This window comes from Trachypithecus francoisi, unplaced genomic scaffold (assembly GCF_009764315.1).
Source record: "Trachypithecus francoisi isolate TF-2019V2 unplaced genomic scaffold, Tfra_2.0 Contig01579, whole genome shotgun sequence".
Classification (NCBI taxonomy): domain Eukaryota; kingdom Metazoa; phylum Chordata; class Mammalia; order Primates; family Cercopithecidae; genus Trachypithecus; species Trachypithecus francoisi.
In genome coordinates, this window is record NW_022681442.1 from 5439244 (window position 1) to 5457207 (window position 17964).

Sequence of the window (17964 nt, forward strand, 5' to 3'; positions counted from 1 at the left end):
CTGTCATTGATGATGTTACTTGTCAGTCAGTACCTGGAAAAAGTTCCCGTATTTCAATCTCTCCCTTAAAAGACTCTTCAACCCTGGATCCCTGGATTTTTGGAGTCTCTGTCTATGTGTATCCAGGTCCTAGGATAAGGAGTAATCTGTCTTGCCCTCTCCTACATCTTTTTTTTTTTGGAGACGGAATCTCTGTCACCAGACTCAAGTGCAGTAGCACGATCTTGGCTCACTGCAACCTCCAGCTCCCGGGTTCAAGCGATTCTCCTGCCTCAGCCTCCTGAGAAGCTGGAATTACAGACACGTGCCACCACGCCCAGCTAATGTTTGTATTTTCAGTAGAGACGGTGTGTCACCATTTTTTCCAGGAGAGTCTCGATCTCCTGACCTCGTGATCTGCCTGCCTCGGCCTCCCAAAGTGCTGGGATTATAGGCATGAGCCACCGTGTCCAGCCTCGCCCTCTCCTGTATCTTTTAATGGAAGAAAAAATGCTGCAATACATAGATTTCATTACAAGCTCCAAACAAAACTCATAGGAAAATCAGTTATAATTGTAGGATCAACTGAAAGTTATATTAAAAGCCATAAAGTGCAAAATAATTTCATAGTGTTCACATTGAACTTAGTCTCAAAATGTGCTGAGTTTGGAGGAGTCAGCAATAAGATCCGTGCCTGAGTCCAGTGTAAAATGTATTGTTTTGCTGCATCCGTATTAACTGAGACAAGGTTGGGTCTTCTCCAAGCTTTCTTTTGCTTGCTTTTTGTTTGAATACATGTATGTGTGTATGCTGGGGGCAGGGGAGGGGGATTGGAGAAATACTAAGATATTTGCTGTGTTTTCTTCCTCCTACAGATCTGCCTGAATCGTCGATGTCAAAACATTAGTGTCTTTGGGGTTCATGAGTGTACAGTGCAGTGCCATGGCAGAGGGGTGAGTAGCCAGCCCATAATAAGTTAAGTAATAAATCATTCCTTTGTAAAAGGTTTCGCAATCCATAGCATTTTTTAAATAGAGCAGTTAGTGTCTTTGCAATTTTTCTTCTAAAGACATTCATTTCCTTTAACCTTTTCATTGTGACTTTTATTTAACAAAGAACATCAGATTGAGCCATAATTACCTTTTAAATTAACATTCTATGATTTAAAAAAAGATTTTTGTTGTTCAAAGTAATTTGAAAACCAGCCTTCCTTCATGAAGAGTTTCACATTAACATTTCAAACTGCACTGTTCCTCTTCTACCAACATTCAGAACCAGTGTCTGAACTGAAATACTTCCAAAAGGAATTAAAGCAAGGACAACAGATCATATTAAACACATGTTCTTGAAATCACACACAATGGGTTTCAACTAAAGAAGGCTGTTATTTTAGTTCAGAGAGCCTTTAGGGTAGAAGAGAACTCTAATTGCTTAAAACATAATTTATTTTTCTTGATGGGCTTAATTCTTTCCAATGGAATCATATTAGTCTTGATTAAGCACACCAGAGGTTCATTTGTATTCCTGAAACCTTTTCTACAGAAATCAGGCTCCAAATTCTTTATTTTAAAACTTGTAGACACTTGCCAATGATTCTTACACAGAATTACGGGGTGCAGGGGGGAGGGGGTTATAAATTACCATTGTGCCAGAACCCTAAAGATCACAGTGTCACCTCAGATGGTTGTGTTGACGGTAAGGTTAGCTAACTCCCAATATAGAATGGGATCTTCTTATGTCTTCATTGGATCATAGATTATTTTCTGATGGCTGTTAAGAGATGATCAAGTCTAGTCCTATTATTTTACGGAAGAAGCCAAGCCCTGAGCTGGGGGGATGGTGTGCCCAAGGTAATATGGCCGGCAAGCCGCAAACTGGTTGAGGACCCTGGACCACGCCCTTTCCAATACCCCTGGGCCTCATCCACACATGGGAGAGGAGAGGTCCCCATTTCCTGGGTAGGTGGAGCAGCTGGCCATGCCTTGCTGAAGGGTAGCTTGGCCACAGTCCCACCCTAATAAGAGCAGGCTCCTGGCAGCACCTTCACATGGGTTTTAAAACAAGGCGCATGACCACGAGTTACTGAGAGAAGCCATGAGGGGCAGGCATGAATCTAGGGCTAGTACATCCACAGCAGCATCTTTGAGGGGACAGGCAAGACACTTATATTTGGCATAGGCTCTGCCACATGCCAACTAATTCTACTCAATTTCTTCATTTGACTCATTTGCTATAGTTGACTATAGCAGTCTACTTTCTAACTCATTAAAGCCTATCCTGACAGTCGGCCTTCTTATCTGAAGCAATGGGGGTAGGTGGTTGATTCATCAAAACAAGTCAGTTGAGGCAGGGAAGCATTACATGGGAGATGTATACTCCACACATTTTATTTTGCCTTGAAATAAAAGTGTATATCTGGCAGCCATATTTTGATGGAGAGCTGAGGCCTTTAGGATTGATTTACTGAATGTCATTGTGCATTGACTTCCTGATATAAACCACCCAAAAATGCATCATCAACAACTTCTAGTTCGTTTCTTTAAGTGGAGGGGGACCTTAGACACTCAACAGCATCCAAGAACAGCCTCCTGCTTGTCCCCTGCCGCTCTTCCCAACCATTGTGCAGTTATCCCACTCATTCCTAATTTTTCAGAAACTCTTTCAGTGATTTGTCTTTTTTAAACCAGTGTTCCCAAAGGATTCAACCTAATATTTTTTTTAACTTTTTTTTTTTTTCTTTATAAAGACAGTGTTTCACCATGTTGGCGAGGCTGGTCTCGAACTCCTGGCCTCAAGTGATCTACCCACCTCAGCCTCCCACTTGCTGGGATTACAGGCATGAGTCACTGTGACTGGACTTGACAACCTAATTTGCATAGAAAAATATTAAATATATATCATCTTCATGGTAATATTCCATTGGATCATGTACTTTCAGTTAGTTACATCTGGCACAATAACGAGTCCAACCAGCATGGACAGGCTTGGGAGTAGCCACCATTGGTAGCCCTTGGTAACCAGGTGGGCAGGGGCTCCTGGCCCCTCCATGGAATGCTCTGGACTATGAGCTGGGCCCACTGAGGGCGAAGCACAGCCTCCTCGGGCTTTCTTGGTCTCCCTTTCTTGCCATGCCAGAACCATTCTCTTATTTCACAAGGAAAAGAATCCACTGTTGGAGTCGCACCCTGGTGCGTGGCTGGGAGCCAGGAAACAGCCACTGGGAAACTCCGTAAGAAGGAGGCGGGCATTGCAGGGGACAGGTTTCAGGAAGTATTAGTGGAAATCCCATGCACCCTGCTAGGCTCAGGAAATGGGGGGCCTGCCTCGGACCCCTGCCTGGCGCAGGACCCAGCAGTCACCAACCTCTCTGAGCCTTCTATCTGAGGGAGACAGGGATGTGCCAAGCATCTGTCAGGTCCCATGGTGCCCCAGGGCTTTGGGTCTGTAGCCCCAAAGCATGGTCCCTCCTCACTGCTGAGGACCATGAGGGCTTCTCCTCGTGGTCAGACAGTGAGTTTTCTGGATTCAAAAAGGAAGATGGGGAGATAGAGAAGGAAGTGAGATGGGTAGGGGAAGCAAGCTGATGAACCCAGATAATCTTCATCACTCTCTTAACAGCCACTAACAGGCAGATGATGAGTCTTTGCAGCCTCAGGTCTGGTCGCACCTGTGTGGTGTGTAGTGCCAGGTTTGGGCTCGTTTGCACCTTGGCATGTGCTGAGTCTGGCTGTGTCACTGTTGCGGGGGCTCTGACCATGGCCCCCGTGCTCCTGTGCTGATGTACAGAGCGGCGTATGCCCTAACCCCACGTCCCTACCCTCTGCCCTGAAAGGTGTGCAACAACAGGAAGAACTGCCACTGCGAGGCCCACTGGGCACCTCCCTTCTGTGACAAGTTTGGCTTTGGAGGAAGCACAGACAGTGGCCCCATCCGGCAAGCAGGTCAGTGAGGCCCCTGCATCCTGGCGGGAGGAGGCTGAGCACCTGGGGGCAGGTGGGCTCGCCAGCTGTCAGTGTGGGTGCAGGTAGAGCCAACAAGAAAGGTAGACCCCCATGTGGGTCTGCACAGCCTAGGGTCTCCCACAGTTTCCAGATGCCCCTCTCATCCCTGCCCGATCTCCGAGGCTCCTTGCTCTCTGCTTTGACTGAGTGGCTGAATTTGCCAGTTCCTTAGCCTGCGACACTTTTCTTAGCTAAGGTCATTTCTATAGTGAACTGCTGAATGGGTATGAATTTCATCACTGTATCAAAGGACTTTGTAAAAGCCAGCATCTGTGTGGTAGGGTGAAAAGGTGTGAAGTTTACTGCCTTTTAAAAATCTTACTGGAAAGACACCCACCTCTTAGTAAAGGTGACCGTCACAGCAGCAGTGGGAGTCATTGCAACAGCTTCTGCATATGGAACGGTGTGTGCAGGTGCTATGTGGTACCTTTTATGCGCATGATGTCATCCGCTCCTTATACAACTCTGAAGAAGGTGGTATGATTCTTTTTTCACATACATAGGATCTGAGGCTCAGGGAAGTTAAGTATTTTGCCTAATGTGATCTCGCTAAGATTTAGACACAGGTCTGCCTGTCCGCCAAGCAGCTCTTAGTAGCAGCTGTGCTTGAACTCACGGCCATTTTTCCTCAGATGACCTGGGCAATTCAGGGGCAAGTCTGAATGATGTCCCTTTTGGAGGGAAAGAAGCAAGGCAGGAAGCTGCAGAGCTCCAACAGGGAGCATGGCCAGGGCCAGGTGCCCGTGGGATCACAGGAGCATGCGTCTTCTGTCTCACTGACACTCATCTGAGCCCTCCCATGACATGGGAGACTGTGACCAGTGCTGCTGCAGAGGAGGTCACGCATCCCCAAGGCCTCCTGTGACTGGCAGCATTGACTTTGTGGCTTTGCCATCGTTTCCATGACAACAGACACAACACAGTTCTCAGGGCTCAGGAGGGGAAGTCCAGCCTACCAGGCACGTCTGCAGAAACAGCGTGAGGAAGGGCAGCGAGTTCCTGGTTGAGCTTCTGCTAAAACGTGGACGTGCTTCAATGCTACCCCTGAGAGAGCACCAGGTTACTACTCTAGCAGGTCCCAGCTCTGCAACAAGGAGGAAAAGGACTCAAAAGTCTGGCCTTTCACTGAGCCTCCACAGCAGTCGGGGAGAAGCAAGGGTTGGGCCCAGTGTCCCCTTTCCCCAATGACATCTCAGCCTTGACAGCCCTGATGACTGGTCTCTGGCTGAAAATGCTCTAATATGGCTTTTAGCATTTATTATATGAAAATAGCAGGGTTTTAGTTTTTAATTTATCAGAGACCCTGCCACCCATTCCGTCTCCATCCAAGCAAACTGAATGGCACTGAAACAAACTGGAGAAGAAGGTAGGAGAAAGGGTGGCAAGCTCTGTGGCTCTTTGGCACAGACGTGCGTGACCAGCAGTACTCAGGTTTGAGGGTTTGCAAAAAGCCAGGGAACCCACAGAGTCACCAACCCTTCATTTAACAAATAAGAATGTTAAAAGTGAAAACAACGGAAGAGCCTAATTCCATCCCCTGTGGCCATTATTGCATAAAAGAGAGTGCGTTTGAAATATCCCTGCCTCCACCACGTGCATACATACACAGAACCAAGCATGGCTCGCTGCTCCTTGGCCTGGCCATGGCTCAGAGGCTCATTAAACAAGTACTCATTTGTCTGCCACCTGCCAGCCACTCTCCTGGGTCCTGGAGAGACTTTAAGCAAGTATGACATGGCATGATAAGTTGGGGGTACGACTGCAGGGCGAGAGGGCATCATGGGAGGGGAGCAACCCTCACGGAGCAGCAGGGTATTGTCAGGAGGGCTCCTGGGGACCCTCATTTGTTGAGGTCTGAAGGGGGCAAGGGAAACGTGCCTTCTGAAACAGAGATAGCTGACTGTGCAAAGATCTAGATCTAGAGTGTGGACTGGGCCAACAGGAGGAGACACAGGACACGGTGTTCATGCTGGTCATGTGGAAGAGGGAGATGGAGTCACTCACAGCCTGAGCCTCTGGCTTGAGCAACCCTGGGGGATGCAGCAGGTTCAGTGTGTGGGCCCTGTAAATGTTCAGTCTCATAGAGTGATGTATTGAAGACTTATGGATTCACTTTATGGAACTAGAAATTATAGTTCAAGAATTTTGCTGCTCACTTTTTAAATTAGCTTTGTTATGAAACACCAGAACTCTAGCCAGAGCCCCCTGTGATCACTGCTAAGGCTCTGAAAAGAGGGACATTTTGGCCAGGAAACCAGAAGCAATACTTTTCCAGTAACACTAACAAGTGAGTCAAGACTGTCATCTGTTGGCTGTCTTGCTTAGGCTAAGACACATCCCTGATAGGCCTTGTTAGTGGGGGATGAGGTCCAGAAACCGAGAGGGTGTGAAAGACATTCTTTCCCTGGAGTAGGAGCTGCTGCTGCAGTGGTCCACAGCCAGCTGAGGGTCCAGGTGGGAGGCAGGGCTGAGGAGAGCCCAGGTAACTGCAGTCACCTTTGCGGCGATCACCAGCAGCCTGAAAGGACTGTTGCGCACTTACCTAATGTGAAGTACACCCTGATCCTTGCTGGTGGGAAGACAAATGAATCAAGATCCCTGTCCTCTGAAAATTCACAGCCCGGTTGAAATCACAAGTAGACCTCCTCTAAGTCTGAGCATTTCGAGTCCTCCCCAGCCTCTGACCATAGCTGCTGGAAGAAACCAATCTGAAGGTTTGATTTTTTCCTTCCTTTCCCTACCCTAGAGGAGGCTCTTAACTGTAATAAACAAAATGGCAGCAGGTCAGAGAAAAGATGTTTTCATAGAGAAAACAGCTTCCTCCCAGGAAAAGGGTTTCCCCACAAAGGCTGTGTTTGTAAGTCCCCAACATAACAAAGCAACACCCATGGGTATTTCATTTAAATGAGTTTTCTTTTTTCACTATCTACTTTGAGACGTCCAGCAAGAAAGCATCTCATTTTTTAAAAATATGAAAAAAGAGAAAGCAGAACCCAAAACTACAGACTGAGTAAAGAAAGGCACTTTGAGGTGGCAAATCTGTGCTGAGGGCTGGAAACATTTGAGCCTGGGGATAGCTGTGATTCCGGTGAGGTTTCGGTGATGGCTCCCTGCTACCTTCTGTGGCTACCATGGTCCACTGTGCCATTGTCACACCTCAGGGAGTCTGGGTGGTCCAGGCCATTGTCCCAACTACCCAACTATATATTCCTGTTTGGCAAGTTCTAGAGTTGTCAGAAATGAAGAGGGGTAACATAGATTGAACCTCAAACATGATCTTTGAAGAGAGTTTATTAGGACATCACTCAAGGGTTTACTGTCTTCATTTCTGTTGTTTGAGTTCACTTTGCCGTAAGTGTCAGCTTGATACCTCCCATGTTCCACTGTAACTGCCTCCTTCCGTGAGCCCATTGTGTTTTGTTTCAGATAACCAAGGTTTAACCATAGGAATTCTGGTGACCGTTCTGTGTCTTCTTGCTGCTGGATTTGTGGTTTATCTCAAAAGGAAGACCTTGATACGACTGTTGTTTACAAATAAGAAGACCACCATTGAAAAACTAAGGTACCTTGGGTTTAGGTTGTTCAAGAAACGGTGGCTCAGAAAATGTACAGCAAACTGCTTCTCACTTCATTTTTTCTTTTTTTTAGCAAAGGTCAGATTTTCTGGATCATAAACTTGGGACTTGGTTCTTTTTGGGGGGGGTTTCTTGTTTAAAATTTCTGCCAGATCAGCTGCCTCCTTTACTTCCCTTCAAACAACAATGTGCTGCTTATTACATAAGCTAGCAGGGTGTCAGAGAATTCCACTGATGTGTTTTCTCCCGCCCTTATGTTAGTAATTTTTATACAACATGGAGACATTGAAATATTTTCATCAGATGGGGTAGCTTTTGATCCAAATATATTGAAAGACATTATCGCTGAAATGCCAGCTTCATACAAATCATCTTCCAGGTGTCACTACACTGCGTTTCCATGGATTGCAAGAACTAATTTGACAAAATAGAGGTTTTGAGGGAAAAATTAGTATTTATTTTTTAATCTCCTAAGAGTGTTAGGTAATTTTTCCTTTGCATGTCTAGCACACTAAGTAAACTATCTTTTGAGTGCCACCATGAGCAAAGTGTAAAAATTCAAGTCAGTGAGAAGGGGAAACATGCTTGGTCAGCAGGTGTGGGATTCTGTTGCAGGTGTGTGCGCCCTTCCCGGCCACCCCGTGGCTCCCAACCCTGTCAGGCTCACCTCGGCCACCTCGGAAAAGGCCTGATGAGGAAGCCTCCAGATTCCTACCCACCAAAGGTGAGTCTTGAATAGATGTGAGTGCTCAGGACACACATGCAGACATGAGGTTTTCAATACAAGATTGAATAAGAATGGGATCCTAGAGGAACTGCCTGTGAAGTGCTGAGTCTGCATTGCCAGATCAACAGGCTCTGAGGGAGGGTCTCTGAGATGATCTGGGGAGGCCCCATGGTGCCCCCATGGAAGCCCACCTAGATCCTGTTGGCACAGTCAGTGTCCCCTGCATGATATGGTGCAGCATATTGTCAGCTGTGATCCCTCCAGTCACCCAGAGCAGCCACATTTCTGGGGCCCCACTGGGTCTGCAGCCCAAACTGGCTCCTGATACCGGCCCCCAACGCCATCCCCACCATGGTTTCCAAATGCCACCACTTGGCTTTAGGTGAGCTGCTTTAGCCCACTGTTACTCTTAAAATATTTTTAAAAGTTACACGGAGCTCTCAGAATTGACCATTTTGCTCCAGCCCTGAGCGGAGGAAGCCCTGTCCACCCTGTGGTTTCAGAGAACTGGATCCTTAACCCAGAGTATCTCATGGCTCCCTGCTGTCTCTTAACCCTCTTGCTACCCTGGTGAATTACAGCTAGAGTTCATTCTAATAGTTTTTCCCCACCGAGTTTTTCTGATGTACCCACAAGAATTCTTGAATATTGAACTTATTCAACAAGAGTCCAAATTATAACAGTGAACAAGATTGGTGTCAAAAAAATGAGAAGCGAATGAAAAATCATTGCTGCATATTTAGTAGGCAAGAAACTGTTTTAACTCCCTTGATCCAAAAAGCATAGAGGGTGGGCCACCAAGGAGGAGGCTGCTGTTCCCAATAAGCTTTACCCCTGCTCATCCCCAAAGCTGGAATCGTAAGTGAGAATGGCTTTGTGTGGTAGCCGAAAGCACATCTTTATTTTTTTAAAAAAAGAAAAACGCAGCTCTATTTAAAAAAAAAAAAGTACAGCTTTATTTTTGAGAGCCCCAAACTAGAAACGACCGAAATATCCATCAACCAGTAAAAGGATAAACAAACAATGGTATGTTTGCACAAAGGAATGAACCCCTGATGTATACAATATTGTGGATTAATCTCTAGATAATTATTCTGAGGAAAAGAAGAAAAGCCAGAGTGCATACTCTGTGATCCCACTTATATGCAGTTCTGACAAATGCAAACTGATAGTGCCAGAAAGCAGACTGATGATTGGAGGGAGAGTGAAGGGAGAAGGATGACAAGGAAACTCTCTGGGGTGATGGACACATTCATTTGTCCACTTGTTTGTTGTGAGGGTTTCATGGGTGTGTAAACATGTCAAAAATGACCAAGTTGTATACATTGTCAATTATACCTCAATTAAGCTGTTTTTAGAAAGAGAGGAAGGAAGGGGTGGAAGCCTGAAGTCTAAGAGCCCCTACAGCACCTGTTCTAAGAACAAGGGTTACCATGTGGGAGAACGTCTCCAACTCCAAGCCCCAACCTCAGCCATGGCCTCCTGAAGCCACAACTCTCCTTTCCTCAGTGGCTTTCTCAGTTCTCATTGAGCCTTGTACACATTAAGCTGTGTCTTGTTTTCATCTCTCTTTTGTAACTTCCCTAAGATCTCGGTCCGTGTCTTTATACTTGGTACTTATTCAAGTGCTTTGCACCTATTTGTTAATTAAACCATTTTTAAAAATCTAAACAAAAATCGATCCTTCTATTCCAGATTTGGTGGGATGGAGGCAGGTGATGCTTCTGTTTGAATTTTGAAGTTTAAATAAATAATAGTTTCCCTCTTGTGTACATCCTTGATTTCTTTCCTTTACTCCACCTTGGCCTTCAGCTATAACGGATGAGTTGGCACTGCATTTTCCTTAAGGAATTACTGATATTTTTGAAACTCGCTATAGCATGGCTTTTTACTTTGACTGTGCAGGACAATCCCAGGAGATTGCTACAGTGTCCGAATGTTGACATCAGCAGACCCCTCAATGGCCTGAATGTCCCTCAGCCCCAGTCAACTCAGCTAGTGCTTCCTCCCCTCCACCGGGCTCCGCGTGCACCCAGCGTCCCTGCCAGACCCCTGCCAGTCAACCCTGCACTTAGGCAGGCCCAGGTATGCTTTGAGTACTAACATGATAGGATGTAGTTCAAATCCAGATTCTGCTACTTGTTGATGTGTGAGCTTAGACAAGTTGCTTAACTTCTTGGTGCCTCTATAATATGGAGATAATTGAGCTACTCAGATGGTTAAATGAGATAATCCACATAAAGCAGTTAGTTTGATGCCTGGAGTATAATAAGGGTGTCATATATTTTAATTACTAGTTGTAATGTGTTAAGTATTTGAATAGTTAGACCACTCATGCAACTAAACTATGACACTTTTGAGAATTGCAGGGGGACTAGTAATAATTAGGCCTGGACAGTAAAATAGAGACAGGCAATCTAAGACAGATGGTCACCCTAAGAACCATCAGTTATACTTTCTCATCATTTTATTTCAAATTTACAAGAATTATACCACCTATTGAGTGTCTCTGTACCAAACTTAGCACTGTATTGTTTACTTTATGTATATCATCTCATTTGTATGCTATTTTTGGAAGTGACCATTTGCTGCAATAACGAATGATATTTCACAATAGAAAACTTGAAGGGAGGAGAAAACAAGCAAATAAACAGGAGATAATCACTGGTAATTTTTCACTGCTAATTTTTGTTTATAATTATGTATTTTAACATAATTTATTTGTACAAAGTTTTATATACTGCTTTGTTATGCCTTAAAAATCAGTACCATTTACAATGGCATTAAAAATCCTTAAAAATGTTATTTAACAATAACACTATGCTTGAATATAAATATTTAAATATTTAAATAAATATTGAAATAAGTACTTGCCAATTATTGGGCATGTTTTGATGTCTCTAACTTTTGCTGTTATAAACAGCTCTGTTATAAAGTTCTAGACAGGTAAATCTTGGACCTCTTTATTCCCCTAGGAGAGATTCTTAAAAGTGAAATATTGGGTTGAAAGATTGTATGACCATTTTAGGCCTCATAATATAAAAATAATTTTTCAGAACTCTTATATATGTTTGCTTTTCCCACATTATTGTCTTTCTCACCATGACTTTGCTAACACTAAATTTTAACTTTTACCAGTTTGATAAATAAAACAAAATACCTTATTTTTTTGCTGTCTAGTAGTTCTATCAGTTACTGAGAGGAGATGTTGAACTTGCCAACTATAATTGTGTCTCCTTTGAATTCATCAGTTTTTGCTTCATGTATTTTGAAGCTTTGTTGTTTGTGATATACACAATTAGAATTGTGTCATCTTCGTCAAGTGACCCTTTTATCATTATGTCATGTCTCTGTTTAGCTCTGGTAATCTTTGTTCTAAAATCTACTTCATCTGATATTAGTATATCCACTCCAGTTTTATTCTGATTAGTATTAGTGTTGTCTTTTTGCAATCACGAATGGTATTTCACAATAGGAAACATCTTTCATGATTGCAGCAAACAGAAATGGTTACTTCCAAAAACAGCATAAAAAGCAGAGTACGAATTTTTGCATCCTTTTACTTTTAACATACCTATGGAATTACATTTGAAAAGAGGTTCTTGTAGACAGCACATAGTTATATTTTTTCATCCATTTAGCCAGTCACTATCTTTTAATAGGTGTGTTTAGAACATTAATATTTAATGCAATTGTTGATATGTTTGGATTTAAGTCTACCATGTTAATATTCTGTTTGTTCTCTCTGGTTTTTGTTTCATTGTGCTTTTTCTGTGTTCCTGTAGTTTAGTTGAACACTTGTTAGTATTACATATTGATTTATCCGCATTTGAGTATATATCTTTGTATTTTTTTGTATGATTACACTAGGGCAGTTTCTCATCCTCAGCGTTTTGACATATTGTACTGAATACTCTTTGTTATGTGGGGTTTTCCTGTGCATTGTAGAATGTTTAGCAGCATCCATGGCCTCTATCAACTAGATGGAAGTAACATGTGTAATCATGTCTCCAACCATTGCCAAAATGTCCTCTGAAAGGCAAAACCTCCCTTGATTGAAAACCACTGCTCTAAAGATTACAGCATATGTACTTACTTTATCATAGTTTATTAGTGTCAATATTTCATCACTTCAAGTAGACTACAGAAACTATCACCTTTTAGGTCTCTTTTCCTCCTCCTTTTATAACACAGATGTCTTAAATATTACCTTTATGTGTACTGAGAGTGACTTCAGATGTTGTAATTTTGCTTTCAGCCAAACATAATCTTTAAAAGTTGAGTCTACTATATTTACTCATATATTTACTTTTTCTGTTCTTTCTTAACTCCTAATGTTTCAACTTATTTTCTGTCTGAAAAACTTTCTCTAGCCATTTTTTAAAAGCAAATCTGTAGGTGACAAATTCTCTTCATTTTCCTTTATCTGTGAATGTATTTATTGCTGGAGGATAGTTTGGCTGGATATAGAATTCTGCATTGACTGTTTTCTCCATTCAGTACTTAAAAAATGTTGTTCCGCTTCCTTCTGGATTCCATGGTGATGATAAATCCCCTAAAAGTTCTACCCATAGTCTCTGTTCCAAGGAAGGGATGTGGCATGTTACTGCAAGAAGTGATGGAAAGTAGAGATCTGCCAGTCTCTCGGACATGATGCCTGATGAGAAGTGGGAGGGAGGCATAGCTTTTTTCAAGTGTTGAGCTGGAATACGATCAGGTATGGTCAAAACAGTTCTGTATTTCTGGACTGCTCTTTCTCTAGTGTTTTGTCTCAAGATAGCAGGATTTTCCAGTTGTGGGCCTATCCTGAGCCCAGGCCAAGATATATAAAAGAACACACACAAACACACCATTGGGTAGTTCCTTGAGTTCTGAGATCCCTAACCAGCATACTTTATGTCCAGATATTTTTGTTGCACGTAGCAGGAGAAATAGGGTGAAATGTGCTTATTCCACCTTGTCCAGACCTCATTTCTTCTTGCATTTTTTTGATTACTGGTACACTTGAACTACTGGTAGTAATGGTATGCTACCAATGGTAGCATACCATGGTATCCTACCAATGGTAGCATACCATGGTATCCTAATGATATGCTGGCAAACTGGCCTTTTATTTAAAAAATCCTGATTTATAGCTGATTTCTCTGGTATAAAACCTCCAACTGTGGCCAGTTTCAAGCTACAACTGTGACATTACTGAATGAGGAGTAGGGAATTGGCAGTTATGAGCCAGTACCAGCCAGCTCAAGCATACCACTGCTATTCAATGTACTTGTTCTGTGAATTGTCTTTTCCTATCCTTTGCCTATTTATTTCTGTTTGAGAGGCAGAGTTTTTCTTCTTGGTTTATAAGAGTTTCTTTTAAAAATATTTTAGTTATGTATTATAATTTTAGTTATGATTTTTTGGCATAAGAATAATTCTGGTTTTAAATATTGAATTTTTATTTTGTGAATTTTCCCATTCCTTTCATGCTTGCAAAGTCCACTCCCATTTCATTATTAGTGAAAGTCCACATATAATTTCTTCTGTTTATTGACAGTTCTTTTACATTTGTTTTTCTAATTCGTTTTAGAGCTGCAGTCATGGAAGGTGGTGAGCATGCCCTAAACTTTTCTGGCCCATCAATATTTTGTGTGTGCATTTCAGGTAGCCAAAGAGCAGGGAAGCTCCTTTCCCATGTACCCCTCATCCTGAAGCTTTTTATTTCTTTTAAGCAACTCACCTGTGTACCATGTCAAACTGGGGCCAACAGACCATGTTATCAGAGGAAGGTATTCCTACTGCTGGTGTTTTTTTCTCCACCAGCAGGGACTCTTCCAAGATCTCCTTTAAAGCAGGCCTGAAAAAGTCCTTCATTCTGTTTTATGAAACTAAGGAAATGTTACCCTTTAAACATCAATCACTGAAAACTCCACTTTTCTCACTCCAGGCTGGTGTCTGTCTGGAACTTTTCCGAGACATATGATATAGATTAAGTGTGTGATTTCTCTCCCATCACACATAGGGAACAGGAATTAATTCCATGCAGGTGTGGAGAATATTTGGAGGTGACTCTTGTTTGGCAGCACAAATTGAATCCACTGACATTTTGTACTCTGGAGTTCCTTATGCCCTGCCCAGGACAACGTGACAAACACATAGCTACACAACTAATCCTGCTTCATTTGTCCAAATGTACCATCTAAGCATTCCAGAAGAAAACACTATCACAAACACCATCTTGGTCCACCTCACATTTAAATTGTAAGCTAGGTCTTTATAGAAACTATTTCATCTTCTATAAATGTTCTGCTTGACTTGTTTAAATGAAGGACAGCTGAATGAATGTACTCTCTTGTCCACAAACAAACCTTTGCAATGTACCACTTTCTCCATGGTAAAAGGACCCTTGGAATTCAAGCTTCTCATCCTGACTCCCCAGTCTTGATCAAGGAAACTTCTTTTCTTTTCATCCCATCAGCTGTATTAGAGGAAAAATAATTCAGTGTATTCATCTAGCTGTTCACTGCATCTTAAAGAAGGCTCTATGCATTTTCTGCAGAGATAGAGATCTTCAGTTCAGTGTTGCTGTCAAGACACAATATTTCTCCTAATCAACAACTTATCTGTCTGTATTATATGCAACATATAATATTTTATAACACAAGACTCACCAGTCTGGCACAGTCTCTTCTAAGAAAAGGCTACCTTTGCTTAAGTTGCCATAGGAAGAGGGTGGCAGCTATTTCAAGGAGGTCCAAATTCGTTGTCCTCCTCAAACCCATATAAAAGGTGATGATGAGCTGGGGCTGTTACTGGTAAACAGCAGCTACTCCTCCACAAATACTTGGTCAGGATGCAGATGTGAGCAAAGCCAATTAATTTAAACCATGATTGTAGATCAATCAGTTGCTGGGCAGTTCACTCAGAGGTTGAGTCCAAACCTTCAAACTGTTCAACAAAATGAATTTGGCTCCAAATGGATAAGGGCATGTGCCCTTGTGACCTGTGTGGGTGTCTGATATTGAAACCTGCACTTGCAGAGTCTAGAAATCTGGGGATTAGGTCCTTGCTCATCAGAAATGCCAGTTTGTAATGAGAAAAGAAGACCCATTCGTCAATACGTTCTCCTAAAGAAGTAAGATGAAATACAAGAAAACTGAGTTTTATGAGAGCTTCTGTTGCTACACACAAAGCACAGGCTAATAACTGAGAATGGTGCTGGTGAGTGTCCTTCCATGCCCTTTCCCTGTGTTCCAGATCTCACCCTCCCCTAAGACCTCTCCACAGTCCTCCCTCCAGGACCCCGATCACCTGCTGCCATAGCCTGGAGTTACCAGTAGGCCAGTTCTGCCCTACTTCTGAAGACACAGACTGATCTCAGGCACACCTAAGTCCAGCCTCTTGAACACAATAGATATGTAGGAAATATGCTGAATTGATGTGGACTTAAAATAGTAAAAAATCAGTTGTCACAATGTCATTCTCTGTAGAGCCATCACATTCAGTTAGTTTTGGATTAATGAAAATGAGTCCATTCCCCGTGTAAATCTAAAACACAGCTACCAAGGTCTTGGACTCTCCCTGCCACCTACCCAATACTTCCAGAAACTTTAACTGAACTTTCTTTGGCATCATATAATATGCTAATTATTCATCAGACACAACCATCAAATATTTTTAAGGGTATCAGTTATCCACGGAAGCACGATCTCTTTCTGAAGAGAAAGAACTTCTCAGAATACGTTTTCAAGGGAAGTTGTTCACGTGATTACAGTATTCAAAGGGGTATTTGTTTCCCACTTATTTCTGTCACTATAAACATGCAAATTACATAAAAAGCAGATGCCTGATATTTTAGCCTTTACATTTGTTAATAGGTAATATAGGCCTATAATTAAAAATCTCAACAGTACAAGGGTCATTCAGAAAACAGTCTCCCTCACACCTGTCACCAGTCTCCCTTCCCAGAAGCAATCATCACTGTTACTAGGCTTTTATAAAATGCAATTTAGGATACAATGAAGTGTCTCAGTTCTTCCCCCTACCCACCTCTCTGCAGGGAGAGATTATGGAAATTTTCAAACACTCAAAATTGGAGAGAAGAGTACAGTGAAACCCTATCTACCCATCACTCAACTTCAGCAACCGTCAACTTGCTATCACTCATCTTACATCCTTGTTTTGAATTCAAATGACAACACATTATATACTTACTTCTACTTTGGTTAATCCTTATTAGTTTTATACATCTGCCTCATTGTTTTCACTGGCTGCATCGTATTTGTGAAGCTATACCATGACTTCTGTCACCTGTCCCTTACAGATTCCCAGATGGGTTGTTTTCAGTCATTTGCTGTCACACAGGCATAATCTTGCCCAAGATGGATAAATTCCCAAAAGCACAATTGCTGTGCAAAGGCCATATGCATTTAGAAATTTGATAGATTAGGTGAAGCTGCCTCTAAAGGAGTTGTTCCAGCTATTCTGTTCTCCAGCTTCTCACCAACACAGTGTGTTCAGAGGTTTTCCGTCTCTTTGCCAATCGATAGGTTCAAAACAATGGTCTCCATGTTTTTCTTCATAGGAAATACTTCATAGTGAGATGAAATACCTTTTCACATGTTTAAGATTGTTTTCTTTTTCAAGAACTGCCTTTTCATCTTTGCCATTTTTAAAATTTAAGATTGGGGGGTACTGTGGTGGGAAGTCAGGGACCCCGAATGGAGGGACCTGCTGAAGCCGTGACAGAACAACATAGATTGTGAAGATTTCATGGACATTTGTTAGTTCTCCAAATTAATACTTTTATATAATTTCTTACGCCTGTCTTTACTGCAGTCTCTGAACATAAATTGTGAGTTTCATGGACATTTATCACTTCCCCAATCAATACTCTTATCATTTCCAATGCCTGTCTTTAATCTCTTAATCCCATCATCATAAGCTGAGGATGTATGTCGCCTCAGGACCCTGTGATGATTGCATTAAGTGCAGAAATTGTAAAGCATGTGTGTTTGAACAATATGAAACCTGGGCACCTTGAAAAAAGAAGAGGATAACAGCAATGTTCAGGGAACAAGGCAGATAACCATTAGGTCTGACTGCCTGGGAGCCAGGTAGGACAGAGCCACATTTCTCTTATTGCCAAAAACGGGTAAGAGAAATATCACTGAATTCTTTCCCCAGTAAGGAATATTAATAATTAACAGCCCTGGGAAAAGAATGCATTCTGGGGGTGTCAGAGGACTCTAAAATGGCTGCTCTGGGGGTGTCTGCCTTATGCAATTGTAGATAAGGGATGAAACACACCCTGGCCTCCTGCAGTGCCCCCAGGCTTGCTAGGATTAGAAAATTCCAGCCTGGCAAATTCTAGTCAGACCAGTTCTCTGCTCTTGAACCCTGATAAGATGTTTATCGATGGCAATGTGTGCACAGCAGGACATGGAACTTTATTAGTAATTCTAGTTTCACCCTGACCTCGTGATCTCACCCTGACCTTCTGCCTTGTGATCTTTTATTGCACTATGAAGCATGTGATCTCTGTGACCCACATCCTATTCGTACACTCCCTCCCCTTCTAAAATTGCTAATAAAAACTTGCTGGTTCTGTGGCTCAGGGGGCATGATGGAACCTGCCGACGTGTGATGTCTCCCCTGGACACCCAACTTTAAAATTTCTCTCTTTTGTACTCTTTCC

General features: G+C 42.5%; 1 protein-coding gene across 2 annotated transcripts in view; it reads left to right on the forward strand.

Moving 5' to 3' along the window:
* The window catches only part of ADAM12 (ADAM metallopeptidase domain 12), a 380840-nt gene that overhangs the window by 345484 nt on the left and 17392 nt on the right, over positions 1–17964 (forward strand). For both annotated transcript variants that reach the window (XM_033179262.1, XM_033179270.1), the window contains exons 17-21: positions 855–932; positions 3812–3920; positions 7407–7542; positions 8171–8279; positions 10188–10367. In XM_033179262.1, the coding sequence (XP_033035153.1) occupies positions 855–932; positions 3812–3920; positions 7407–7542; positions 8171–8279; positions 10188–10367 (612 nt within the window). The remainder of the gene's footprint in view (positions 1–854; positions 933–3811; positions 3921–7406; positions 7543–8170; positions 8280–10187; positions 10368–17964) is intronic.